The 27,319-nt window shown below is 49.1% G+C and overlaps 1 protein-coding gene across 2 annotated transcripts in view; it reads left to right on the forward strand.

The window, feature by feature from the left end:
• The window catches only part of ARHGEF9 (Cdc42 guanine nucleotide exchange factor 9), a 212,034-nt gene that overhangs the window by 21,735 nt on the left and 162,980 nt on the right, over positions 1-27,319 (forward strand). For both annotated transcript variants that reach the window (XM_057384215.1, XM_057384216.1), the window contains exons 2-4: positions 2,070-4,798; positions 11,042-11,189; positions 13,614-13,723. In XM_057384215.1, the coding sequence (XP_057240198.1) occupies positions 2,138-4,798; positions 11,042-11,189; positions 13,614-13,723 (2,919 nt within the window). In that variant the 5' untranslated portion in view covers positions 2,070-2,137. The remainder of the gene's footprint in view (positions 1-2,069; positions 4,799-11,041; positions 11,190-13,613; positions 13,724-27,319) is intronic.

Consider the following 27,319-nt stretch of genomic DNA (forward strand, 5'->3'; position numbering starts at 1 on the left):
CACTGGCTCGAGCGGAGGCAGCAGCAGCGCTGGCAGCACCTCGTATGGTCAAATAGAGGGCAGAAATTGCCAAGAGGAGTGATGTGAGATAAAAAATGGTGAGAAACAGCATGGTGGGYACTGGGGTTGGTGCAGATGGCAAAGAGGAGCTGCTGGAAGAGGGGGACGATCCCTGACAGGAACCGTGGCCTGTGCAGGCCCCGTGTAAGAGAAGGTTCTCCTGACTGGAATGGGGCCTGTGATGGCTCCACCTGACCGGGGGATGGGGCCTCTGGAGGCTCCACACAGCAGCAGGATGTTCCTGGCAGCAATTTTAGCCTGTGGAGGTGATTCCTAGCAACAGTAACCAGTGGAGGCCCCACACAGCAGCTGGTTCTCCTGATGGAACTGAGGCCTATGGAGGCCCCACAGAAACCTGAGTCAAGTATGGGAAGAAAGGACAGCTATAATGTTCCAACCATAGCTCTCCCAGTTCCCAATCCCTCTGCACCCCTCGGATGGAGGTAGATCCCTCAGAAGATGGGGAGCTGAGCCATGGGAAAAGGGGAATGGGTGGGGATAAGACACTGTTTGTTAGTTTTATTTTCATTTCTCAACATCCAAATCAGTTGGCATTAAATCAAATTGACAGCGATTGGAAAGGGATCACCATATTTTTATAGCAGCCCATCAGCTTTTTCATCTTATTTCCCCCCTTGCTGTGGTTGGGCAGCACAGTGAGAGGACATCTGGCAGCCCACCACAGCAGCAAACACCCATTTCTGCTACTCTAAGCACTCATAGTGCCAAAAATGTTTGGCACAGCCCCTGTGGCAGGACTTATGGAAAGCCAGATGACTGTTGTCCATAAAAAAGTGGGATGCTAGTTGTTTCTGTTGGCTGTGCTCTGCTTCCGTGGTGCCTCTGCCATCCGTGGGGGTCTCATGGGTTATCCTTTGTTGGAGGCAGAGGTGGTGACAAGGTAGAAACAGAATTATCTGACTGAATGCAAGGGTCATGAGGTGTCTAGGGCAACACCTGCTGCATGAATAACCTTARTTCTAACAGAAATAGCGAGTTCATTTGGTTTCTTTTTAATAGATACGGGGCYTGTAGTGCTGGTGTGGCTGCTTGGGGATAATTTCTCCATTATYAAACCCATGTTTTGGGGGCTGATTCTTTCTTACTCCTTCCTCCTAAGAGTAGGATTAGAAATGGAGGGAATTTAATCCTGTTTAGTGCCTGGCATGTGGTTCTGATTGTTGCAAAGGTAGACAGCAAAGCCAGGASCAGCAGATGCAGACTGTAAGATCGAGACAAGGGCAGAGGTTTTCCAGTGGAAGGGAAGCTGTAGGATCTGAGCAGGAGTTCAGCTGTATTTCCATAGGTGGTTCTGAACAGTTCCCATTGCTGTTCCATACATTACTTGTATTGTCCACTGGAACTCATGTGAGTGGAACACGTTTTGTGTAGCGCTGAGTGGTGGCCAAGCAGCTTTCATTGAGCAGACCCAGCTCCAGCGAGGGATTCCCATGTCGGTGCCATCGCTACAGTAGGAAAAACCTGGCTTGGACATTCCATGAGTTTTCTGCTGTTGTAGTATTTCAGAATTGCATTGCTTCCAGGAAAAGGCTCATCCTGACTTTTCTTTGAATGCCTGCCTGGAGAGACCGAGCTATTGGGAACATGTTGCCAGTTCCTGGCAGATGGGGATGGTGGAGGTGACAGTGACATGTGCAGGGACGCTCACTGGAATTTCCTCTCTGCCTCTCTGCCATGAACTCTGATGCATGTAGAGTATCAGCCACTTGCAAAACAAAGATGTGATTCATGGGATTCTGAGCATACTTTGTGGTAACTTTATTAGTSCAGGAAGTTTATTTGTGGTCACAAAATATTCAGTTGTTTAAATCAGATTTAAGTAGCTTTAAAATTTATATGGTTTGGAAGCAAAATCCCAGCCTCCCTGGAATCAATGGGGGAAACCACCACAGSCACTGGTATAAGATTTGGCTTGTGATGCTTTAAGAAATGTGTCTTCTGAAAGTTTTCTACTCCTAATTGCATTCCTTTGTTCTTTTCCCTTAAAGTCTTGTGAAGAAAGCCATCTGAAGACGATGCATCCGTGACTGCTGATACCAGCCTGTGAGCCGGGGCGATGGAAGTTCTAGAGGGCCACCAGCGTACTGCTTCCGTGACCGTTCCCAATGGATATGCCAACAAGATTTTCCAAGCCAACATGGAAGAAGGGAGCACTGATGCCTTGGAGGCCTGTGGTGCTGAGCACTGCACCTCCAGTGACGCAGTCCCCAGTGAGCAGGAGGAGACACACAGGTATAAGAAGACAACCAAGGGCAACCGGATCTGGAATTTCGTCAGACGAAGGAAGGGACTCTCTACGAATAAAGACAGACCCCAGTCCATGATCCTGCTGGGAGTTACCTCGGAGGTCTCAGAATTAAAAAAGCCATCCTTCATGGACAGGGTACGGTCATCAAAAAAGGGAAGATCCTCCAGGATGCCCAAGAACGTGGATTTGAGGGCATCCAGAGTGCAGGAYGTGTGTGACCCTGAGGACGACCTCCATTCCAGCGGGCAGAGAGCTGTCTACAGGGTTAAGAAGCTGGGTGGTGATGGTCGGAGGCCCTCCCGCCACTCCTACGCAGGGTACATCGAGGATTTGGACTCTTCCTTTGAGGACATAGAGCTGAACATCAGCATTCCTGAACTTGATGCCACTGAAAGTAAATGTCTCAGGGATATCAGTGRCAGATTACACGGTGAGGATAATGATGGTAACTGCCAGAGAACACCAGCCAGGAAGAGCGAGTCTTTGAATTTTGAACACGTGAAGAGTTCTGCAATTACAGAAGGGGACAATCAAAAGAGGTGTGCTGTGCTCCCACAGGAGAGCAGGAGAGGAAGGAGCTCTGATGTCTGGAGCTATCTGAAAGGCATTTCTTTAGCTAACAAAGATAATTCAAAGCTCCCAGATCAAAGGGCTGAAACCAATTTCCAGAACTTAGAAAATACAACTGATCATTCYGCTTCTTACTTTGACTTTGATACGAGATGTGAGGAGAATCTCGGCCAGCGGAAAAAATCAAACGGTGCCACCAAAGCCACTCACTTTGGGGGTGTTGTGAGGTTCTTAACCAGCGTGGCCGAGGCGGCTCGGCGGCTGCGAGGCTCCTCAAGGGCGTTTTCCCCCGATGAGAAGAGGCCTCAGCGGAGTTTCCGAGGCCGGAGGCAGGATGTTGCCTCCCCCAAAGAGGGCTTGGTTATCGAGAACGAGAGCGCAAAGGCCTTCTGCACRGTGGGAGCGTGTCTGCAGTCCCCGGATTCGGGCACCTGGGAGAACCTGAGCTTTGAGAGTTTAGCAGGGAAGGAGCCCGTGCAGCATTGCAAAACCAGAGAAGGGGCGAGGGAGATCGGTTCCTCTGGCCTGGACAGTGGGAATGGCAGGCTGAATGAAACCTTGCTTTCTCCCTTTGGGCCGGAACCACCCATGTCCCACCTGGCTGAGCTTGCWGATGGCTCTTTCACTGAGCTGAATAGCAAAGAGCTCTCTGAGGATCTGACTGAACTTCCACAGACGACTCTGACTGAACCGAGTCAGGACTTGGGCAGTACTCCAGAGAAGACCCAGGTCATGGCCGGGGGCCTGCCACCTTCTCAYGATCTGCCCGGGAATAGTCTGGATACTGTGGACCTGGGCCATTCTCCAGCTGCCAGTGGGGACTTTTCTGCAGAAACTGAAGTGCAGACCCACCTTTCCCAGGCATYGCAAACTAAACTTGATACTGAGGATGTGGCTTGTGCTCCAGTGRTTGCTAAAGACATGGATCCATCTCCAGCGGTTGCTCAGGAGCTTTCAAAGACAGAACTGCATAATCAGGACTTGAGAAATCCTGAGCTGCTTTTGCAAAACTTGTCTGGAGATGAGCTGGAGTCTCAAGACAATGGCAGTACCCTGGAGAGGGTTGTGGGCAGGGACCTGCCACCTTCTCCTCATATTCTTGTCAATGATCTGGATGCTGCAGACCTGAGCTGTTCTCCAGTTGCTGCAGGTGACTCTCCTGCAGTGACTGAGGCTCGGACCCACCTTCCACAGACATCACTGAGAAAACTTGGTGCTGAGGACGTGGTTTGTGCCCCAGTGATTGCTAAAGACGYGGATCCATCTGCAGCTGTGGCTCAGAAACTTTCAAACACAGAACTGGATAATCAGGGCTTGAGAAATCCTGAGCTGCCTTTGCAAGACTTGTCRGSAGGTGAGCTGGGGATTCAGGACTCRGGCAGTGCTCCAGAGATGTCCCAGGCTGTGGGCACGGATGTGCCACCTACTCCTCATCTTCCTGTGAATGAGCAGGATACTGTGGACTCGAACCATTCCCCAGCTGCCAGTGGAGACTGCCCTGCAGCCCCTGAGGCTCTGATCCACCTTCCAGAGGCAGCTCTGACTGAAGAGATTCAAGACACTGTCAGTACTCTGGAGAAGAGTCAGGTCAYGGGCAGGGACCTGCCTCCTTCTCAYGACATTCCTGAGAATATTCTGGATGCTGCGGATGTGGGCGGTTCCGCAGTTGCCGACGTTGACTTTTCTGTTGTGACTTTTTTGAAATGTTCCACAGTGAAAAGACAGGGTTTGGAACAGCCTGATGGCCACGTTAAAAAGCGGGGAGCCACTTCATTTGTGGAACAAAACTCCGAGGAGGCCATGGACAGAGTGGAAGAGTTTAACTGCAACATGGAGTGTAGGCCCTTCCAAGTGCATGTCTCGAGGATTGTCTCCTCCGGACGGCTCAAAAATGGAAAGGTATGAGCAACTTTGACTGTAAGATTTGCAATAAGRCCACACTGTTGTACATTTTATGAAGTTGGTTTGCATTTGAGAGCATTTTTCTACATTCCTCATTGGGATTTTCAGTTCAGGAGATTGTTCTGTGAATGGTAGCTGGTTCTGTGAAAAGATGGAGCTCTTTTATCAGTCTGAGTCTGAGCTCTTAAACCTCCAGAGCTGCTTCTCCCACAACCCTTTGTGTGTATCMGTGTCTCTTGAAGAGGCTGTAGCAGTTTGTGTATTTCTAGGTTCTACCTTCAGTTTTTTTCCTCTCTGCCTTTAAGTTCATTTGAAGTAGAAGCTCCTAAGAAGAGAAGTTTTGGCAGGTTGGAAGTTTTTGGACAAACAGAATCCAGCTGCACTTTGGCCCCTGTGTTTTCTTACCTAAAATAATTGTAGGAGTGGTGGTCATTGATTCTTACTRAATGTCACTGGTTACAACACAGCATCTGGGGCAGCTGGCAGAGTCCTGGCATGGAGTGTAAGAACAAAAAATAAAACCAGAGGCCCCATTTCTTGTAGAGCTCAYGGGATCATTGCTCATGAGCTCTGTCCCCGCTCCAAACCTGTCAGAAGTTGTGTGGAATCAACAGTTTGGTGCTRAGCCTTTAGCAGAAAACTTGGCTAAAGGTCTGGGTGCATAATGTGATCAAAACACCTTTTTACTGTGACTCCATGGTGAGTGGGGTCTTGTCAGGACTGCCCTGTATCTCTCTGTGCACAAAATGGTTCCCTTTGGGATGGTAAACACCCTGTCCTGAGTGAGGGGTGGGCAGTGCTACAGGTGAATCTTTCAAAGCCCTTAAAAATCCTCAAAATATTTGAGTGGACATTGCATTTTGGACTAATGTCTTGTCCAGGTTATTGCTAGGAAAGGATTAGGACCTCAGAAAGCCCTTGGCACCAGTGTGAAGCCCATCTGAGTTCTTTTGGGTGCCTGCTGATTATCTGAGGCTAGAATGATGACTTTTAGTGGTTTTAAGGTGCTGGGTTGGGAAATGGAATCAATTTGTGAAGAAACTTTCTCTTTTCATTTTGGGCTTGGAGAGAMTAGAGATATTCCAGAGGTGGTGACACTGTTCCCTGTTGGAAAAGGGGTCACARTAGCTTCTGAGCCAAGAGGGGAAGTGTTTGAAAATTGGCAGCAGATTAGAAATGCTAGGGGGAAAAAAATCTGAACTTCTGACTCGCAGCTAWAACAGGCAGTAGTATTGTTAGTTATTCCTGGTTTTGTTTTTCTGCTCCATTCTGTGTAATACAAAGAATTACAGAAGCTCTCTGTGTAATTCCAGAGTGAGTAGTGGGTGGTCATTCCTTGGAGTTTCTGGAAGAAACGTTTTTAGGAGGAACTTGACAGGACTGTGGTTTGATATCCCTTCACAAGGGCCAAGCTGAAAGTATTTTGGGCAGGTGCAAGAGAACAGAGGCACAAAAGGATGGAGTGGAGTAGAGGGAAATACTGGGAATACCCCCAGAGCAGCCACGTCCCCTGTCTGATCCCAGTGCTCGCAGGACTCAATCCCAGCACTCTCCCAGCTCAGCTGTGTGACCAGGAGATGCCCTAAGTCCCAGCTCAGCTGTTGCAGCTTACAAACATTACCGAGAAACTTAAATATGGTGCTTGAGATAACTGGGCAGGAAACCTCCCCCGAGTTCCCGTGGAGCGTGGCGATAGCACACGACCTCCGGGCTGCCGCGGCTTCCTCTCACAGGGCAGGCTGCTGCCTCCTGGGCAGGAGCAGCAGCGGGGTGGAGGGGAAAGCAGACAGCCCCAGCTGGGTTGTGGACACCTCATGCATCCCAGGAACAGCAGCGGGGTGGAGGGGAAAGCACACAGCCCCAGCTGGGTTATGGACACCTCCTGCATCCCAGGAACTCCTGCTGCAGGTTTGGGAGTGCACAGAGATCTGGTGGTGGTGTCAAACCAGAGCAGTTGAAGTGAGGGTAAAGGAGGGAGCTCCTGGGCAGGAAGAGCCCTGGAGAGACTGCCAGCAGCTCCAGTAACAAATGACCTGAGATACCCCAAGGATTTGCTCGCCTATCTCCCATCAGGGAGCGGCACTCGGAAGCACTTCACCAAAAATAAACATGGGAGAGGAGTAACTGCTGCCTGAGCGTGACAGTAGCAGCAAACTGCAGCCTCTTATTGTTTTAGGGCTCAATCCATCTCTTTGCTGGCACCTGTTCCTCAGGACAGTTGTTGGCCCTGCTGCCTCCACTCCAGGCTGCTCTGAGTGACTGTAGGATTTGTGTTTCAAGGGAAGTGCYCAACCACAGGCAGGGAGAGGGTGCTGCCAGGACAGGGTGGCTTGGCTTGGCCAGCTGCTGTGAGCAAGCAGTGTAGGGTAGAAAGCATTTCCCAAACAACTTCAGCATTGTCCACAAAAAACATGAAAGTGCCTGTTCCCACTGTGAACAGAAGCTCCTGTGAGGAAATGATGCGGGAAACTGAGGCTGGTGTGGCATAAGGGATGCTGGGAGTGGGATTTAGGGGAACTGCACAATGCTGCTGTCAGTAGGTAAATCTGTTACAGCTGCATTTGCAATGAATGCCCCTGGTTTTTGCTTTCCTATTGTTGCCTTTTAAAGTTGTGATGTCTTTGGGCAGCAGCTGAGCARTATTATGGGCAAATAGTTTTGTAGGATTTGATCCTAGTGCTGTAAAGGAAATGGCATTGCAGTAGCATTTAATAAGAGCAGCTGTAGAAAGRTAGAAAAGCACTTACTTTCCTGATGGTCACTTTCAGATCCCATCCCAAATTATCATGTATTCTGGGAATTTGAAACAGGGGAGATAAAATGTTTTGAAGAATTGGAAGAACAGTAAAGGTCAAAATAGATTGTCAAAGGGAATTGCATTACTCTGTTCCCAGTGCTGCAGCTGTGGAATCRAAGTGCTGTCCTTACTCTGAGAGAAATGGGAAATGGAGTGAGAGATGTGATGTGGAGGTTTTAGTAGGTTTTGGACAGAGTTTCCATTTTCCATGTCTCCACTGAAGGGAATTTTATCCTCATCCCACCTCTAAAAATCCCCACAGCATCCCAACAGGGAAACTGCTGCCACAAGGAGTCAGGCATGGCCCCAGCAGTTACTTCTGACCTCTTCCAGTAGCTTGAGATGATGCTTAGATGGAAAGCAGCTTTGACATCACATAATTTTAAACTTTCCATCAGGGTTTCAAGCTGGCTGATGCATCCATGGACGAGATTTGTGGGTGATTTGATACCTCCTTTGGAGTGACACAAGGGAAGGTTGCAAAATACGCATCTGAATTMATATTTCAGGTATCAGTTTGGAGTTTTTAGGACCCAGAAACAAGTTTCAGATTTATTGCTGGCAGAGAGATCCACTGTGGGATGAAATCCCTACTTGTCCCAGGACCACAAGCAGGAGCATCGTGGAGCCTCCGGGCTGGTGTCACCCTCGCAGTGACAGAGCAGAGGGCTTCCACTGCAGTCTTTCTGTGCCCTCTGCTGGCTTGWTGGGGAAATAAGAGGTTATTTTTGTAGAACAGCCTAATCTTTTTTCCTTRGGATTTAGAATTTTATCTCCAAAGGATTTGCAGGCTGCAGCTTGCTTCTGGCTGTCGTGGCTGCAYGTAGACCTCAGTTGTGCTTGTGAGGCCGTTCTCTGGGGGGATTAGGACTGCCAGAAGTGTGAAAATGAGATTTCCATGGGCTTGTCATCTTGGTTAAAGGTGTGTGTCCCAGAGGATGAGGTGCCAGGCTGATGGGATGCTCTGTTYCCCAGCCAGTTTGGTTGCAGGGCTCAGTGAGGGGCTGTGTGCTCAAACTCCTGAATCACTGCAGATGTTTCTGTGGAGCAGCTGTTGAGGTTGTTCCTCTGAGAGTCCTGTGCTCAGGATCCAAACTGTCCCAGTGCCTGAGGCTCTCCCTGGTGCAGAGTGCTGCTGCCCCGAGTTGCACACACAATATGGCAGGATGGGGGCTTTCAGGGTATTTGTAGGATTTTGGGATTCCTGTGCCATCGCTGCGCAGTGTGGGAAAGCAGGAGCCTCTCCCTGCACGGTGGGTCTGACTGGAAGCACAGGATTACTGATTTGCCTGAGTGTGCGCATGCCAGGGGATGGGTTTGCAGATTTGCTGCCTGATAGCTGGGGCACAGCTCAGATCCTCCCACAGCTTTGGGGTTTGGCTTTAGTGCAGCTCCAAATGCCTTTTCATAAGAGGAAGATARAGCAAATTCCCTTCTCTGTGTTTGCTGTGAAATTGCAGGTGCCCAACAAGTTTGTAGTGACTTTTAGGCTTGAGATTGTTTTGTTGTTTCTCTGCTTCACATGTTGGGAGCAGCTGCAGAGATGGGATTGCTGACTGGATTTATCCCTTCCCTCCCACTGCTGAATGACACTGACCAGGAAATGGTATCGGAGAGTTGATCTTCAGAGCTTTCTTCATCTCCTGCTTACTCAGCTCCTGGGTTGTGTCTCAGCCTGCTGCTTACAAAAGGCTTTATAGTCCTTCCAAATTAAGAAACASTACTTTACTTTCTAAATCCTGCTGTTGCCAAAAGAGTGCTGTATTCCTGTCTGCAGCGAGGTGCAATTTACTTGCAGAATGAAGATTTTGGGTATTTATGGCTTTTAATGTGGTTGTGTCTGACAATCATTTTATTTTTAGAGGAGACAAAACCTCTAAAGCCTAACTGCAAGCTATTCAGAAGCTTGTATTCATAATAACCAGGAGGTGCTAGCAAAATCTTGAATTAAAACCTATATTTAGTACTATCTATAGTGGGGTAGGGTTTTTTGGGAAGCGTATTTTTAACGCTGTCAGGGAAAGGCAGGTTGAGTTTGTGAAGCTGATAAGCTTTGCATGTATATATAACCAGCCCTGGAACACATGGATAATTCAGATTTCCACATGTTTGCTTTAAACACATGTTGTGTTTTTCCTTTAGCTGGTTCCCAGGCTCAAAAGTTACAGCAGGCTTTTGTTAGTGATAGGAAGAGGCACCTCTGGGCATTGCTGGCCTTTTCCTAAAGGGAGTCTCTGTCCAAAACTTTCCTGGATGGAAGTTTTCCTTGGGCTTTTACCTCCTCCCAGCTGTTACCCAGCCAGAAGTCTGCTGGCTCACTGGACATTATGCTGGTGCTGGGAGATGGAGCCTTAATTCATGCCCAGTTCTTCTTTGGGGTAATTATAGCCTGTCTGCTTTGTTCCTCATCTGTAAATGAAAATAACAGCGCATCAGTGCAAATGATCTGCTGGAGTCTTGGGGATGGATGCACCAAACCATCCCAGGCACTCAGTTATTAGCAGGCTCCTGGAAGTATGACAGATGTGTGTGTGTGATTGAGCCTAGAAACCTCCCAGAGAGGAACACCTCCTGTTTGCTTCCCCTGACCTTTGTCAAATGATTTTTTCCTTCTGATTTCTTGACTCTAAGATTATACACAAGGCTTCCGCGGTGTCACATGTCACAGAGAATAAAATGAAAAGTAGGAGTTTGAATTGTGATGTTTTTAAAGAGAACATTCTATTCTGCAGAATGTCACGGTACAGTTGTCATTTTCAGGAACTTTCCCTCCTGGAACAGAATAATAAAAGTTGGAGTGAGGAAAATGCCAACGTTTTTCTTCACTGAGCTGGAAACACCAGTTCTTTGGATTGGTGTTACCAAGCATTAAAGTATAACTGGGGGATTTGACCATTTTATGGGCRCTTCAATCAATTGCAACTGTTTTGTTCAAGTAAATTTCTCGTGGGCTGTGGATGCAGAGGACATACCTTGTTAGCTGTTGTCACCAGTGAGCTGGCCTCATCCTGCCAACCAGTTTGGCTGCTCTGTGTCCCTTGGAAGCAGCCAGCCCTTGCTGGTACAGGGTCCTYAGCAACAGCTAATTCCTTCCCTGGGTGTGCTCCTGCTGGGGCTTGGGAATGGGGGAGCAGCTTCACCCCCATAATGCAGAGCAGGAATTGGGTCTCCATCAGGGTTACTCCCAGAAGGTCCTAGGATGCTCAGTGCATCTGGAAATGTTGGATTCAAACACTGTGAGMAGTGCAAGATCTGAACCMTGTTCAGTGGGGTCCTGGGGCCTCSACATCAMGGCCAGCAGRTGCTGACCTTGCRGKTGCAGATTTGCRGTGAGCMGTGTTGCACTGTCTTGGAAACACTGTGTATTATTGTATGTCCTATGATTGCTTTGCTGAGATTTGACTGCTGTTGGTAAAATTCTTCTGTGCCCCTTCTCTTGGCAGCCGACATCTCATCCTTCCCAGCCGTCCCCACAAGCTGCACCCTTCAAGACCCTGGTGGAGCGGTGCCGCTCTGAGCCGCTGTCGCAGAGCACCCCGATGGGGCTGGACCAGGTGGGAGGGCGCATGCAGCACCTGCTCCGGAGACGTGGTGAGTGCCCTTCTCTGCCAGCTTTGGTTTTGGTGTCACCCATCCTGCAGGGCAAGCCAAGGGGGTCAACAGGCARGAATGGGGCTTGCATCCCTGGTGCCAGGTGAGGGAGCTCCGTTAGCCACATGCTGAGGAGTTCCTTGCTGGCTCGTAGGATCATCTTGTGTACAGTGTTTATGAAGTAAGGCTGTTTTCTCTCTTTAATGTCTCTGAACACAGTCTCTGTAATTTGGTGACGAGAGGATGAACAGGTGGGCATGTGAGGTGTAAAAGCTGCTCAGCACCTTCCGTGTTGGTTTATATTTGATAATTTTCTCTTGGATTTTTGTCCTCTGAGAATCCTCTGTGGTGAGTACTCATTGAGTACTCCCCATTTGGAGGTGGTGAGTGGTGATGGATACTGAATCACAGCTTAAGTCTGATGTTTGTTTGGAAACACAAGGAGTGAGGAGTTTTTTCCTCTCTTATGCTTGGGTGCTTTTCATGATCAAGGAGRGAATGTCATGAGCCAGAAACTGGGATGACCTCTCTGCATTTGTCCTGCTCACAGTGACATGGGAGAGAGCACCATGAATGTATTTGCTGGCAGGGTCTTGTGCTGGCAGGTAAATTGGCTGGTGGCTGAATATATGACATCATTTTTTGAACCTCCTAATTAAAAAGATTGATAACGAGAGAAAGGAAATGATTTCCTGAAGGGCTGCTGCTGGCACAAAGAATGCTGTGATTTAGCAATGGGCTAGCACGGGAGTGCTGCCAGCTTGTGCTGGCATTGCTTGGGAGTGCTCCGGGGATCCGGGCGCTGATGGATGGTGGCAGCACGTCAGGGTTCAGAAGAACCAGGGAGGACGAGGCAAATTGGCTGCCTGTGCTGTTAATTGATGGCTCAGCTGCCGGGGTGCACACGTTCCCAGCCCAGGGGAGTCCCACGCACCCCTCGGTGTGAGTGTTCCTGTGTTTGCACGCTGCTCCCAAGCGCTGCTCCATCACCCTGTGTCTCTGGAGCCGCCAGCAGCCTCTGCTATAATCAGCATCGTGCTGCAGCCTGGCTCTCCAAGAGTCTCCAAAGTGAAACGTGTGCTGCTAAAAATAGCAGCAGGCTGCCTGCATCAGCACTGAGGAAATAGGTCTCAGTGCAGTCTCTCTCACAGCAACGCTGGAAGAAAATCAGGATGGCTGCCCAGCCAGCCTGCAGCAGCATCCCAGCTCTGCTGCACTCTGGCCTGGGCAGGGCAGAGCCCTCCTCTGTTTGGTTTGGGGGTCTTCACTTTTCCTGGAACCGTTTGTCCATCAAACCCCTCAGGACTGACACAGTCTGAAACCTCTGCCTGGGTTAGAGGTATGTCAGGAGATAGAAATTTAGTGTTGTGCGTCTTTCAGGGAAGAATTCCAGAATGTGGTTATTTTCTGTACATCCTTGCTCCATGCCTGGAATGAGGAGCCTCCAGATGCTGGGAACACCCATGGGAATGTGTGTACCCCCACAGGGGTATGTGCAGGTACACACATGTGCCCTGCCTRGACCACATGGACCCATGCTGGCAGCTGCTCTGGGGGCACCAGTGGTGCTCAGCTCTGTTTCCTTCCCTCCAGCACAGGGCATGTGAAGAACCTGATGGAAGAAGGGATTAAAATCTAAACTTGCCAAATGTGGGAGGGAAAACTGTGATCTCACACAGAATGGCAACTTCACCCCAAAAAGAGAGGGACAGGATGTGGAGCTGAAAATTTGGGTTGATTGGTAAAGTAGAGCTCATTTGCCTCTTTTTCACAAGCCGCTTTGTGCCGGGGTAGTGCCATCTGCAAGGCCAGRCTGGGCTCTGGTGTGAGTGGTTATCTCTCACTTAAAGCTAGAGCAGAGCTGCATCTGTGAGGGCTTGGCCTGAAACGCTGCGGGTGAGAACTAGCCCAGTTTCCTTAAAAACCAGCTTGTAYGGACTTACATTTTTGTTTGGTGTGTAAATTTGGAGAGCTGTTTCTTTTCCAAGGCCTGGCATCCTGTGGGCCACAGTGGCTGTGCAGCTGGGATTGCTGCAGGAGCAGCTGGGACCCGGAGAGCTGCTGCCCTGTGAGCACTGGTGCAGGTTGAGGAGGGTCTSGTGCTTCCTGCAGCTCCTGGCAGAGCATCCTGGCTCCCCACCCAGCTGGCTCGACCCCACCTCGGGATGTGGCTCCCGGCTCTGCCTTTTTGTAGTATCCAAGCTGCACTATTTCTCTTGTATCCCAAGAGCACTGAATAAAGCACCTAAATATACTCTCTGCTCTCTTTTTCTAAAGGAGAGGTTGAATGAGTCTCTTGCAAACAATTTTGTTTCTTTCATTTAAAAGAACAGCCTCCGCCCCCAGCCTGAGCTAAAGCACAGCATTTATCTTTTGTCATTCCCTTTTTTTTTTTTTTTGTTCCCGTGGATTTTCTCCTGGCAGCTGAGAACCAACAGGCTTCAAAGACCCTGAAGGTGCGCGGGAACTGCAGGAACGGTGGCCGTCGATGGAACCTCTTCAAGCCTGGAGCTGAGAAGCTGCAGATCAGTAGGGTAAGGAGCTCTGTGTGGAACGTGCCTCTACCTGCTTCAGGGCTGGGAATTGCCTGCTTTGGGCTTTGTGTTTGTCACAATATGTTTGACTAACAGCTTCCTCAATCCCTGGGTTCTTCAGCCACGCACGGAGGGTTTTTTTGGTTTGTTATTATTTTGTAGCTGTAAAAGATGAGATGCATTGTCCTTTCCCCCAAATCAATGTCCCTTTATTGGACAGCAGAGGCTTTCTGGGCTCTCACTGGGCCTCCTGTGCCTGTGGCTGGGTGCTCCTTGCAGGTGGAGGGAACTGTGACGTTTCCCATCGCCTTCAGATCTGCACCGTGGTTTTGATGGGTTTATTTTTGCTCCTTCCCTTTTTAGCCATGTGTCCTTTGGGTTTGGTGCTTTTCCCAGCACCATCTTGGTGACAAATTCATGTCACTGCTTCTTTCCCGAAGTGTTTTGCAAATATAGGCACAATCCACTTGGTTCTTTTTTTGTGAATGATGCTTCTAATGGGGGTAGGAAAAACTGGTGTGGGCCTGTGGATATTCACGTTTTTCTCTGGGAAAAAATCAGAAAAGATGGCAAAAAATGTATAATTTGTCTGATAGGTTTCCTTGCTTGGGTGGGAGGTTGGTTTTTTTTTTTTTTTTTTTTTTACTGTGCCCGTGTGTGAGGTCTGGAGACCTCGGTTGTTTCCTGGTTGTGTTTTGGATTTGTGGTACTCATGAGTCTGGTTTCATTGGTACTCAACATACCTGGATTGTCCAAAACCCAACAGATTTTCCAGCTTGCAGTGTGATGCAGGCAGAGTTTTCCAGTGAGTGTGGCAGAAGAGGTTTAGCCCTTGCTGTTCTTCACAAACAAAGGGTGATCTCAGAGCCCCTCTGGACTGGAGARGGGAACTGACCTTCTGCAGTTGTGCCTCTGTGGCTCTTTTCCGCCCCATCGCTGTCCTTCCTTAGCAGACCTTTATTGTATTCCTTTTCCCTTTGAGATCTGATGAGCTGCCTTCCTGAAATGTGATTTCCAGGGAGCCCTGGCTTCTGGGTCTATTTTTCCATCACAAGAGCAGTAAGTTGGTGGTGAGTGAGACTGACTTCTCCATCCTCCTTGTATTGGGTGTTGGCTTCTAGGGAACATGTGCAGGGATGGACTCCTGGGTTTTTGGTCACTTGTGACTTTCTGGGATTCCATCTTGCATCACTTCTGTTTCCTGTGCTGATTTTTTTGTGGGCTGAGGTACAAAAGTAGAGGAGRGAGAGACAAGGAGTTCAGCCCTTCTTTTCYTCCTCCTTCCCYGTGGGTCCTACCTTGCTTCCCAGACATGAACTGCTGCTTTCAACTCAGGAAGGCTGTTCTGGTTTTAGACAAGGTGAACATCTAAAGCTCTGAACAAAGTTGCTGGAAGATAAAATGGTCTAGATTCAATAAAGCTGTTTGTCCTTGGGGCCAGGATRAAGGCAAGTGTCTGCAGAGCAATCCAGCAGTGAAATATCCTGCTGTGCAGTGTGCAGGCCTTGCCTTGGAATGTCTCAGGTGTGTTACCCATTAGCTGTTCCCAAATTCAGGATCTGGTACTGACCAGTGCGTGCATACATTTAGTCTGCCTTAATTAATCACTTTATTAATCCTTTAGGAGGAGCCTTTGCAGCTTCCAAGGCTGTTCTGAAGGCTCTCTGGGAAGYCACAGTGCTCTCTGGCAAGCCAAGATGCTGTTTTGACACAAAATTTGCTTCTGAATTATCTGTGCCCTGAGGATCCTGATAAAGCCAGGCCTGTTTCAGATTGCAAACGGTGCCTGACATCAGAGACCCCTAGAGAGGCCGGAAAACTCTGCAAACCAAAAACCTGGCCTAAGTTTGGGAAAGGCTGGCTGAGAAACTGTGCTTCTCCAGTGCTGATAACTGGGAAGGATGTGGAGCTGGGAAGGGAAATGAGCTGTTCATGATCCCAGAGATCTGTGGGTGCTCTTTGGCTCAGACATGGCCATGCTGAAGACCTGAGCCCCACTGAGACAGAGAACWAGCTTTGGGGAGGCCTGTTCCTAAGGCACTCAGTGCTGGATTCTGGCAAACAGGCAGGTGTGAAACCTGTGCTGGGGTTTGTGAATCAGAGGTGCTGTGCAGGAGCTGCAAGGGGAGGATACAGAAATGTGGCTCACAATAGCAGTGCTGGAAAAGTCATCTGTCGCCTCTGCCCTAAGCTCAGTGAAGATCTACAGGGCTGAAAATCACCTCTTGGCCAGAAAGAAGTTTCTACTCTGGCAAGATTTATAAATTTGGGGTGAGATTTGTGGGCCTGGGTGTCCCTTGTCAGGTGCTTTCATTGGCAGCTGACACCGGCGMGGTGCCAGAGTTAGTGCAGCAAGCAGTGATTTATCCTTCCAAAGTAGAGGCCAGGCTTGTGCAGGACCTGTKCTGATTTCCAGCTGGAATGGGAATTTGTGAGAGAGAACAGGAGACTGACAAAGCATCTCGGGCTTGTCTTGGGGGCACCAGTCCCTTGGATAGATGATGGTGGTTGTGCAAGAAAGACCCTGGTGTCACTGCAAGACCTTCAAAACTGCAGAGCCTTGCAAACCCTCAGAGGCTGCTTRTTCTTTGCTCTGCACAATGTGCAGGTTTTGGCAAAACTTTCCCCTTCCTTTTTTGGGGGGAGGGGCGTTGGTGATGGTTTTATGTTGTTTGTTGTTTTTTTTTTTGTTTTGGGTAGCTGTATGCGTGAGTTAGAAATGGCATCTCTTAGCACCTGCTAACCCAGAAACCTGAGCTGAGAGCTGATCCTAAGCCCAGAAAGGAATCCCCTTGATCAAGCCCCCAGTTTGTCACTATTGTTTGTCACATCTGGTCACAGTGTCCATCATTTGCCACCTGGCTGCGTCCTAATCCATCTGTGCAGAGAGCAGGGATGTCAGAATGCTGTTGTGGTAGCAGGGAAGGAGAGAAGGGCAGGTGACTGATCCTGTGCTCCATCTCCTCTCCACCTGGGAGTGCAGGTGTGCATGCAGACCTGGGGCTTTTCCCTCTGCTCATGGCTCCCTTCTCCTGTCAGTCCTTCCCCAGCTGTCCTCACAAGACAATCCTCAATTCTGGGCACAAGCTGAAGAAGTTTTCTGTGGAGTAGATAAGGTTACTGTTCCCCCTTTGTAGGTGGGAATAAGAAAACTGAAGCACTGTGGGGTGGTACATATAGAGCCATGCAATATTTTTTCTCCTCTCCTAATTTAAGAAGCAGGTGAAAAACAAATAGGGTCAGACTTCCAAAAGCTTTTAGTATTTTATTTTTTCCCAGAGTACACTTTTCRGCCTGGAGAAAACTCTGTTGAAGCAGTTTATGTGCAGAGCATTTCGGTTTARCACTGAGGTCACTTAGAGCCTTTGCTTTTATGGGAGCAGTTTGGCACAATCAAGATCAACTTGCACAAGACCTCAAGGTGCCCCAAACTGCAGACTTTCCTGCAGCAGAGATCCCAAAGAGTGACCTGAGAGGTGCCCTGACAGGACCTTGAGCATCTCTCATGCCTTTGATTTAGCCTCAGGCAGGTCCTGCCAGCTGGGACATGGCTGATCCTTGGGGACCGAGGGCAAGGGCAGCAATGAGTTACCTTGTGCAGCACTGGAGCGSTGCTGGGAGATGTTTTATGGTCTGGATGGCAGAAGCAAAGGGTGACAGTCCCATCCTGACCCAAATCACTGGCCTCTGCTGCCCCTTGTGAGGCAAATTTTTGCTTCTAGTTAGCTGTCCAGTGAAAATCATCTYRGCTTTTTCCACAGACAGATKCTGTGGGGATGTGCTCTGGGAGGCRATTCAGCCCTTCCTAAAATGGGAAGCATCCTCTCAGTGTGTGAAGATGTGTTAGTTCTCTCTCCCTTACCTGAGAGATTTCATTTCCAGCCCTTAAAGATGACTGCAGCCATTCCTGTTCTCTGCTCCTTACCTCCTTTTCTGCTCTTGTATAAGGGACTAAAGACCACATTTATATGCTGGAGGAAGCCACTGTTAATTAGCTAGACTGGAAACTTTGCATGAGAGCCAGCTTCTTTGACATCCCCTATACTAATAATAGGCAGGCCTGCTGTGCAGAGGTGTTGAATATTCACAAAACCCACCCCCCCAGCCTGTCCTTTCTCCTCTGGAAGTCAGGAGCTCTTTCCAGAGGCTGGTGGGGGGTTGCCAAAGCTATGATGGTGGATGTGGCAGTCTGCAGCTCCCCAGAGCTCAATCCCCACTGGCTGTGTTTATGAGGAATAGGAAATTCAGGCAACGTGCAGCCTCCAGGAGAACAGAGTGAAGTTGATTTGGGTTCTCTCTTGCTCTCACTGTGCTGCAACGAGCAGGGAATGCTGCTTGATATTCAGGGCCAGCTCTCCTGCCTGCTATTTTTATCCTCTCACAGAGTGCTGAGTGGGCACTTTAGATGGAGGGGGGATTTTTTCCTTTTGCCAAGTGTCCTGCGCTGTGTTCCTGTGTACTGGGGCAGGAAGGGGAGTGTGCTGGGGCTCCTGGGCTGCAGCATCTTGGGACGTGAGTGGGGTGTAATCACGGTGATTTTGGAGCCCCTGTGTCCCTGGGAGTAGGCTGGGAGAAAAGCACAGTCCTGTGGCTTTTCTGGTGCTAATTAGTTTAAATATCTGTGTGCTGCTACAAGAGGTTTATGTGCACGTATGGAGGGCTGCCAGGAAAACAAATCCTGGTTGAATCTCTCTTCCCTCATCTTAAACATTGACTACTTCTGTTGGCAGGGTATGTCTGAGCCATGTATTTTGGGGAGGGCTGCTTTATATCTTGATAAACCTATTACGTTGCTCTACTTAGCAGTGCTCTGAAATCTTGATGGAGGGGTTTTTTTTTTTTTTTTTAATATGTAGCCATTTATAAATGTTTTTAGCAAGTTCTGAAAATCTGTCTGTGCACTGTTAAAATAAATAAAAATTGCCTTGCTCATTTGAGGAGGAAACAGGGATTCAGCCTCAGCACATTGGCGGTGCTGTGACCCAGCCCTGTCTGTCTGTGTAAGGAGTGCCCAGCCCAGGTCCCTGCACCCCTGGGGGTTCCAGCACTGCAGCCTTTTGAGCACCTGAGCTGTGCTGTGGCTGATCTGATGGGTTTGTGAGCTGGGCAGAGYGCACAGTGTGTGAACTCTGGGTCAGCCCTGAGCCCATTTGCATCCCTCTCKCATGAACGGGCCCTGCTTTGAGCTCAGTCCCCAGGGACTGGCAYGAGGAGCAGTGCAGAGCACATGTTAGGAAGGCTAGAACTAGAAATGAGTGGTATTTCCAAACTGACTGTGCTCTGATTCTTTAGAAAAAYATTCAGAAGTGCTGTGGTTTTGTGCAGAGCAGGGCTGGGGGGACATAACCCTTGATTACTTTGATATTACTCCAATATTGCCATAACACAGGTGTTTTGCAGCATTTCTGGGGTCAAACAGGGCTTCAGTGACTGAATCCTACAGGAAGGAGAGATTTGAAATGACAAACGGTCACCTTTGAGTTGTGGGTTTATGTGCTGGATGGCACATAGAGATTTGAAATTCCAGACTTCCCAACTCTTTAGCAGTTATGTGCAAGTCTATATTAAGAAGAATTTCAGCTTCCAGTTCATGATGTTTTTTATAGTGCAATTGAACCTTGGGGTGTCTCTGTGCAGCTGCAGGTGGTGGGTACTGCATCCTACATGGTATTAAATGTGTGTGCAACGATGACTGTACATAATCACTTCTGGAGTTCAAATGGAGCTCTCARCCTAACTTTAAATAGCACTTGGGAATGGCTCCTTTTTCCCTTTTGCTCAGTAGTTCCACCTTGATTGCTCTGCTTCAACTCATTGCTCAGCTCTGTCACTGTGTTTCACTCTGGGATATGGTTTATACAAAAGAAGCTTTAATGTAAACTCAATTTGTGTTGCATTGCTAAAACCTTAATGACATTTTGCTTGGCAGCAGTATAGACTCTGTGGTTTGCCCTTCCCCAGTGCACTATGTTCCCAATAAACTAAAGTCCGTGGTAGGTGTAGCATGAAAAATCCCCGAGTAAATATTGGAACAAATGYTTTTGTAGTGCTTCCTAAGCCCTGGCTGCGTTTCGGATTCAAGGCCACTGTGGTGGCACTGGTGTTTAGCTGAAAAGGAGCTAAATTTGGGAGGAACAGGTGAAAGGACAGGGCAGAGCTCCAAAATGTCTGCTGAGGAGGGATTCTGAGATGGATCAGGTTTGAGATGCATCACAGAAGTGCTGCTGAAGCCCCTGGGTGGGTGGATACACCCAGAAACTCATGGAGGGATGAAGGGGAGTGGTTGCCATGTGTGTGGCTCCCTGGGCTCTGAGATGAGATCTGAGTGCTTCATCAGCCTGAYGTGGCCAAGGACAATTCCTCTGGGATCCTGGAGAGGGGGGAGCACCATCCTGCTCCTGTGGTGGTGGGAGCTGTGTGGTACCTCTCTGTGCCCAGAGCTGTGGTGTTGGTATCTCTCTGTGTCCAGAACATTGGTTTGGTTCTGTTGGTGACCTGGAAGGAACATCTGGGACCACGCCCAAGCTGCTCAAATGTGATGGTCCTCATGCACTTTGGAGGGGCTGTGTTCATAAACCCCAAATTCATTGCCCCTACCCCCACTGCTGAGGTGCTTGCAGCTGAACATTCGGGCTCACAGGGAAAGTGCAGCTGCTCTGGCTGGGTTTTGTTCTGCACTTGGARTTCAAGAAGCTGGAGTAGGATTTGGTAACAAGCTGTCCCTGCTACCCAAGGTAAGAATAAAGGGTCTAATTTTGTCCCTGGTTTTGTCCTGCAGGGTTATAGAAGTTTTCACACGTGAGTTGAACTTAGGGCATTGACCCAACACTGTGCTTGTGCTTAGAGKAGTATAAAATGGGCAGGATAAGAGGCTGCAGAGGGAACTTGGGTATTACATTGATGCAATCACATGGCCTGCAATGAGCTCCTCGATGAATCAGGCAAAGCTTCATCTCTTAATGGACTGCACCGAATACAGAGAATAATTCCTCTAATAAATCTCTTTCAGTCTCTAATATCTAGGGAAATACATTATCCTGTTGTCCAAAAACCTTGAGAGATCAGTCTTATATGAACAAGAATAGACATTTCCTTGTGGCTCTGCTGTGATAGGATCAAGGATTGTGATCCTGTGCCCCTGGAAAAGAGATGGAATAATAACTGGCTGCAGTGCTGCTGTTCCCARTGTGAAATCCCATTTGCCACCCCAGGACCAAGACAAACTGGCACCAGCAGGATGCAGGGAGCATCCTTTGGGGAGYGGGAAGGCTGCAGGGGCTGCAGCACTGTGAACCAGCAGCAGAGACCCCAGCCCCTTACTGGGGACACAGCCTGTGGCCACTGGGGACYGCCTCTGGAGGGTCTTTGGCCACTGGCCTTGGGGCTCTCTTGCCCACAACACTCAGCAGTGTTTTTAGCTCACGCTGAGTATGGGGAGCTGCTTGGGCAYGGTTTGCTTCCCAGGTGGAGCTGTTTTTCCTGCTAACCCAGGAAAACCCATCTCCAAGCTAACCCAGTGTTGTATTGCTCTGTGCTGCTGTCCCGTGCAGGGGCTGTTCCCAGGGGTGCTGGGTGGGATCTGGGTAGAGGCAGGGACACGGCACAATTGCTGCAAATCTGCAAAGAGCTGCTGCAAACTGCAGCTGGAGTGGGATCCCAGGCAGCAGGTTTCTCCAAAGGGATGAATCACTGTGAATGGCACCTTTACACTCCTCATCATCCAAGGACTTTACCTGAAAGCAGGAATAACTCCACCGCTGCTTTTTGTGTGACGGGTGCTCCTGAGCTCTGTCTCTGGACACATTTCYAAATTTGGAGGTGGGTTTAGCCTTGCCTGAGAAAAAAACATGTCCCACTGCAGTCAGGAAGGATCTGCATGTCTTTTATAGGGGACTTGCTATGCTGGGGGGTACTGGGTGTCTCTGAGGTGTTCTGSTGTGGCAGTGCATGTGTCAAACCTGTATCAGCGTGGTGAAGGGCTGTCAGCTGGGGAAGGGACTGAGCTGATAATGAGCAGGGCCAGGCCTGCCTTGCTGCAGGTGGCTCTCAGGCACCTGCTGCAGTCAGGAGGGATCCTCTGGCAAGGAGGAAAACAAAGAGACAAAGGTAAAGGGAATGTTTGGAGGCCTCTCTGTGGCAGTTATGCACAGTGATGCCTTGGCTGTGCTGTCATGTCCTGGAGCAGCACAGGCAGTGCTGGCAGCTGCTATCCTGTGGGATTGMCTTTCCTTGGGAGTGGGGACTCCCAGGTGCTGTGTGCTGTGCCACTGCTGACTCCAACACTTCTGGAGGTTTCCACTGGCTGCAGTAGGACAGGTCTGGGCCCCATAGTGACAGCATGGATTGGTGCAGACCCTAAAGCAGTGTTTTCTGAACAGGTGGGGTATTTGGTACCCACCAAAGCTGCTGCACAGTTTGCCCTGTGACTGCACTGCCTGGTGCTTGCTCTGTCATTCCCTGCTGGAACACAGCACAGCACAGGCCTTCCAGTGAGGGTAAGAGAGATGTTTCCAGACTCTCTTCCCATSCCTGGCAGCTCAGTGATTTGTTCAGGGGAGAAATTCCTTCCTGGAGATGAGCAGGGAGAGCTGTTCCCCACCAGACCTCTGTCGCTGCTCTTTACTGTGGCCATGATTTGCAGGGGTCTTGTGAGCTGCTTGTGGTTTTCTCATTAATCATGAACTTGTGACACCACACATTCATTACTCTGTGACTTCCCTGGAGCCAGTGAGGATGGGAAGTGGGAAGTGAGATGCCTCAAGCCCTGTTAATGCTGGAAGCAGGGGTGGCTGAGGATGCTGGGTGAGGGGGGGGAGACTGAAGGGAGATATKCCAAGTGGCACTGAGCAATAATCCTGGCCAAATGTGGGGTTCTTGCTCAGGCAGCACCAGCCTGGGAGTGAAGGAAGAGCCTGGTACTTTGAAAACCACATGTGCTAAAACAAAAATGGCCAATTCTGGCTCAGATGGCTGTGCAGATTAGGACAGCAGTCATCCCACCTTTACGACATTTTGCATTGACAAAGTTCTTGTAGAAGTGGGTTTTGTCTCTCTTTTGCCAGTAGTTGGGGCTGGACAAGAACCAGTGGCTGGATCCTTCTGTGTGCAGGATTTATTTCCATCCATTCTTTATTTGAGCCATCTCCTTCTTTTCTAAGACATCTCACATTTTATTTTTAATACTGGACAAATACCAAATATTCCTCAAGAGAGATCTGTGATTGCAGCTCAGTTCTGACAGTTGAGAATAGTCCAACCGACGTATTTGCCTCATCTGAAATGCTGCTATTTTGAGCCGTGCTTTTGTTTTTAGCCATCAGTGATAAGTTTGCATTTCCTGCAGATGATATTTTGGGTTGACGTGAGTTGTTACAGCTCCACTGTGTAAAATGGTTATCTTCCTGTGTGACTTTGGGCTTGTCTTTTCTGGTTTGATCCTCTCATCCAAACCAGGAGCAGAATTAAATCCCCACATCCCAGCTGGTCATCACTAAATGATTTGTTTTACATCTTGCTGAAGCTTTTTAGAAATGATGCTGCAGGAAGGTTGTTTCCACTTTTTTTATTTAATTGTAAAAAAAAATTATTTTGGACTTAAGATAAAGGCAACCTGAACTTTGCAGGCACTTCTTTGGGAATTAGACATTTCCCAGCTATTATTTTGCAAACTATTAGAGCGGCAGATCATGAGGTGGGAACCCAGTTATGCAAACAAAGCCACGTCACTCTTGGCCAAAAATAGCTTCAGTACATGTGCAGTAAGGTGGAAACGAAGGCCTTTGGTATACACAGAGCAAACAGGCAGGAAGGAGGCAAGAGGGGAAGTGCAGCTTTTTGTTTAGAGCCTCTCAAGAGATGTTTAGGGCAAGTTGTTTTCCAGAGACAAGCAGAGTGTTGCWGCTGGTAATTTCAGTGGGATAGGAGTTATTCCTTTCCTTGCAGATAAAGGGGACTGAGGTTTTGAGAGATGGCACTCTGGTCCCAGGGCTGTTCGTAATTTGAACATCCAGCTCTCACACAGAGCATGAAGAAATACTGGAGAACAGTTCAAAAGTGTTCTCATTCCTTCCTCTTCTCAATCCCTGTCCAGCATGGGGAAAGCCAAGTCATTTCTRTGCTCTGCTGGGATTCTGAGGCAGCTCTGAGGGCTATGTTCAAATCTCATACATAGATGCTCCCTGGCCTTAGTCTTCACATSCTTTCATTTCAGCCTCATCCAGCACTGCAGTGCCCTAAATAATTCTGAGATCACCCCAGCAGCTGTTTGCTGTGTACTCAGGGACTTGCTGCGTGGCAGTTTACTGGGTCTGGGGTCTGGCTTCCTKTAATGGGCTCCAAGTTTTTCTCCACCAGACTTAAAACAACCTTGTTTTTTCCTTCTGTAATGTCAGTAACTTGAGCTCCCTTTTGCAGTGATGTGTTTAATTGCAGTTTGTTATCGAGCTCTTAGGAGATTGTTTTGGGTGAAGAGAGCAGATAAAGTTGGACCTCAGGTATAGAAAATGCAGCTGTAGGTGTGCAGATGTAGCTTCCATTGGATTAAAGCCTCCTTTTTATGAAGACGTGCAATTTCTTATCTGGCAATACTTTCCTGGGATGAGTCGGAAGGGGCCTATAAAGTTGAGCAGAGGCTTGATGCCTTCTGTAATGGGCAGAGCAATTCCCAGGCTCATTCCCTATTCCTCACAGACAGCTTTTGTCTAATTAGGAATCGTGTTCAAATTATCTCTGTATTCATCCAGAATTGCAAGTGCCTATCAGAACATCTTAATATCTTCAAATGGGAGTTCTCTACTCCTATTCCTCCTCTTTCCAAAGGTGTACAGAAAGCTTTTCTCCTGCAGAAATTCCCAAACACAGATTTTTATTGCTCAGGTCCCCCCTCCCTAGTTTTGTTACAGGTTTCAAGCATCAGGAYGCTTTGCCTGGGGTGCTTTCCACGCAGGATTCCCGTGCACATTGCTGCTTAGGTTGTGCCAGTGGAGTGTTGCTGCATTCCAAAACAGATGAACATCAGCATGCACAGCTACACGGAGAGGGGAGATTAGTGCTGATTTATTGGCCTGTCAATTAAACAGGAGCACGAGGATTCGTGGCTGAGATTGAGTGTTGTGGTGGCAGCAGAAGATCAGCTTTTCTTTAACCTAACTGCTGGTTTCTATATGTTTACGTTTAATTAAAGTATTCCTACATCCTGCATTCCTCAACATTAATTTGGAGATGTATTTTGAACCGGTGCCAGGGGAATACATTGTTATGGCATCCTCTTTCCACGTCTATTAGCAGGAAGGGGATAATTGAGGAAATCTCACACAGATTTAATTGGGGACTGAGGGCAGGAGCAGGGAGGGAGAGAAACGCGAGCCAGAAGTAGGTCAGAAGTTGGGTAACTCTGGCTTGGCACGGAGCAGCTGAGCTGTGCTGGGGGAGGCACTGTGGGGCTGCTGAGCTTTGGGGTGACCAGGGAACTGCTGGGGTGCCGAGGGAGCTGCCTCCCATGTAGCTTCTGTAATGTGCTGCAGGTCTGGGCACTTCTGGTGCTGATCCCTTGGGGAGTTGTGCAGGATGGGTGAGGAATGGGGGCTGAGAGCACCTCAGCCTTCTTCGGAGACAGGATTCTGCTCTGATCAGAAAGGGAGACGTTTTGCTCCAGTTTACAGCTGCCTGTGCTGAGCTGGAGAGCAGGGTCCTGGCAGGGATGAGCCCTGGGATATTCTGGAGAGCAAGGTCCTGGCAGGGTTGATCCCTGGGAAGCAGGGTACTGGCAGGGATAAGCCCTGGGATATTCTGGAGAGCTGGGTCCTGGCAGGGCTGAGCCCTGGGATGTTCTGAAAAGCCGGGTCCTTGCAAGGCTGAGCACCCTTGTGGGGGGATGTGGGATCTTGGTGTGGGAAGTGGCAGCAAAAGCAGCAGAGGGGGCAGCAGGCGGTGCTGGTGACTGGCAGAGCCTTTAGCAGCTCGTTGACGGTGTTTGCCAGCCCACCCCACACCGTGCTGCCTGTGGGCACGACTGGGTTGGAGCCTCCTAGAAGCCACGACACAAACAGCAGATAATCCCAGCAAATGGGGCTATTTTTTAAAATGATTTTGCTGACTCACTGGGTGATCCGGGAGAGCTCCCAGCTTTTGCCGTACTTTGGCATCCCAGCCCCAGCAGCRCAGCACGCCTCCACAGAGTCCGCTTTTTCACCTTGGGTATGAGGTGTTTGATTTGGTTTGTGGTGCTTGAGGCAGTTGTGTCCCTTGGGAGTTTGCTGTGGTTTGAGGGAAGCTCAGCCCTGCTGGGGAGTTGTGCAAAGTGAACTCTGGCCTGCTGGCTGGGAGCACRGTGCCCAGGGATGCTCGAGGACAAGGAGCAAGAGGAAGCTGCTGCAGGATGGTCTGGGAGCAGAGGATGGACACTGAAGCAGTGCTGCCATGACAGGAGCAGGACTGTCCTTGGGAAGAGGCAGCTGAGAAGGAGATTTCATCAAACTGTCAGTGAGTGCAGGGAGGGCTCCGAGCAGGGCCCAGCAATAGCACCAGGAGAACGGGCAGGAACTGATCCCAGGAACTTCCACCTGGACATGAGGAAAAATTCTTCCCTGTATGAGTGACCAGAGAGGGTGTGGAATCTCCCTCACTGCAGATATTCCAGAACTGTCTGAATGCAGTGCTCTGAGATGACCCTGCTTGAGCAGAGAGGTGGGATCAGATGTTCCCCTTGAGGTCCTTTCTGGCCTAACCCAGATCCTATGAACTGGGTGCACTTTGTCCCTATAACTGGAGCCAGGCTCATTCCATGCYTGGTGCCTCTTGCAGCCCTGGCCCTGTGCTGTGGGTGAGCCCTGTGGTTCTGCTCCAGGCTGGAAGCAAAGCAGCCCATGAAGAAGTGTCCACGCTTTGTGTTTGGTTGGACAAAGCTCATGGCTTCAGTTGGGGCTGGGGCTGCTGCTCTGAACTTGTGCAAACAACAGGAAGCAGCATTTGCCCTGAAGAAGCAGYATTTGCCCATATTGCACACAGAGACACTTCCCAACAGGCAAACACAAGAGAAAAAAAAGCTTTAATTACAAATGTTGCCATTGAATATTTTTCCTGGCTTTCCTGAAAGCCTCTTCCATCAGCATTGCCAACCTGAAGCATCAACAAATACAGTTCTGGCTTAGAAATTGGTGTAATTAGGAAATGCAAACACACTGAAGAGGGTGGGGGCTATTTGCCGCTGTATTTTGAGCCTTGAGGGAAGCTCTTCTCAAGCTTTTACATCCAGTCACACAGAGCAGATATTTTTTTTTCAGCTTGTATTAAGGAAAAAAAAAAGATTCTCACAACAGTGGCAGGTCACAGCCTGTTTCTGAGGCTGCACCATGGGGCAAACCCCCTGTGGCACTCAGCTGTGGCTGCCATACCTCCCTGCCAGAGTTTTGGGTTTCTTCCCTCATTCYTGCTTTCTAGGATTCTCCCCCCACTGTGCTGAGGGTGCTGCTGGGATGGATAACCTGTGCATTTTCTCTGGGATGAGTCTTCCTCTCCCGCTACCACTTGGAAAACCCACTGGGGCTGCAGATGCGCCGGCTTGTGCTGGAACAGAATGTACAAAATATCCAGTCCTCA

Source organism: Malurus melanocephalus, unplaced genomic scaffold (assembly GCF_030028575.1).
Source record: "Malurus melanocephalus ecotype Western Australia unplaced genomic scaffold, MMel_1.1 scaffold_692, whole genome shotgun sequence".
Taxonomy (NCBI): Eukaryota; Metazoa; Chordata; class Aves; order Passeriformes; family Maluridae; genus Malurus; species Malurus melanocephalus.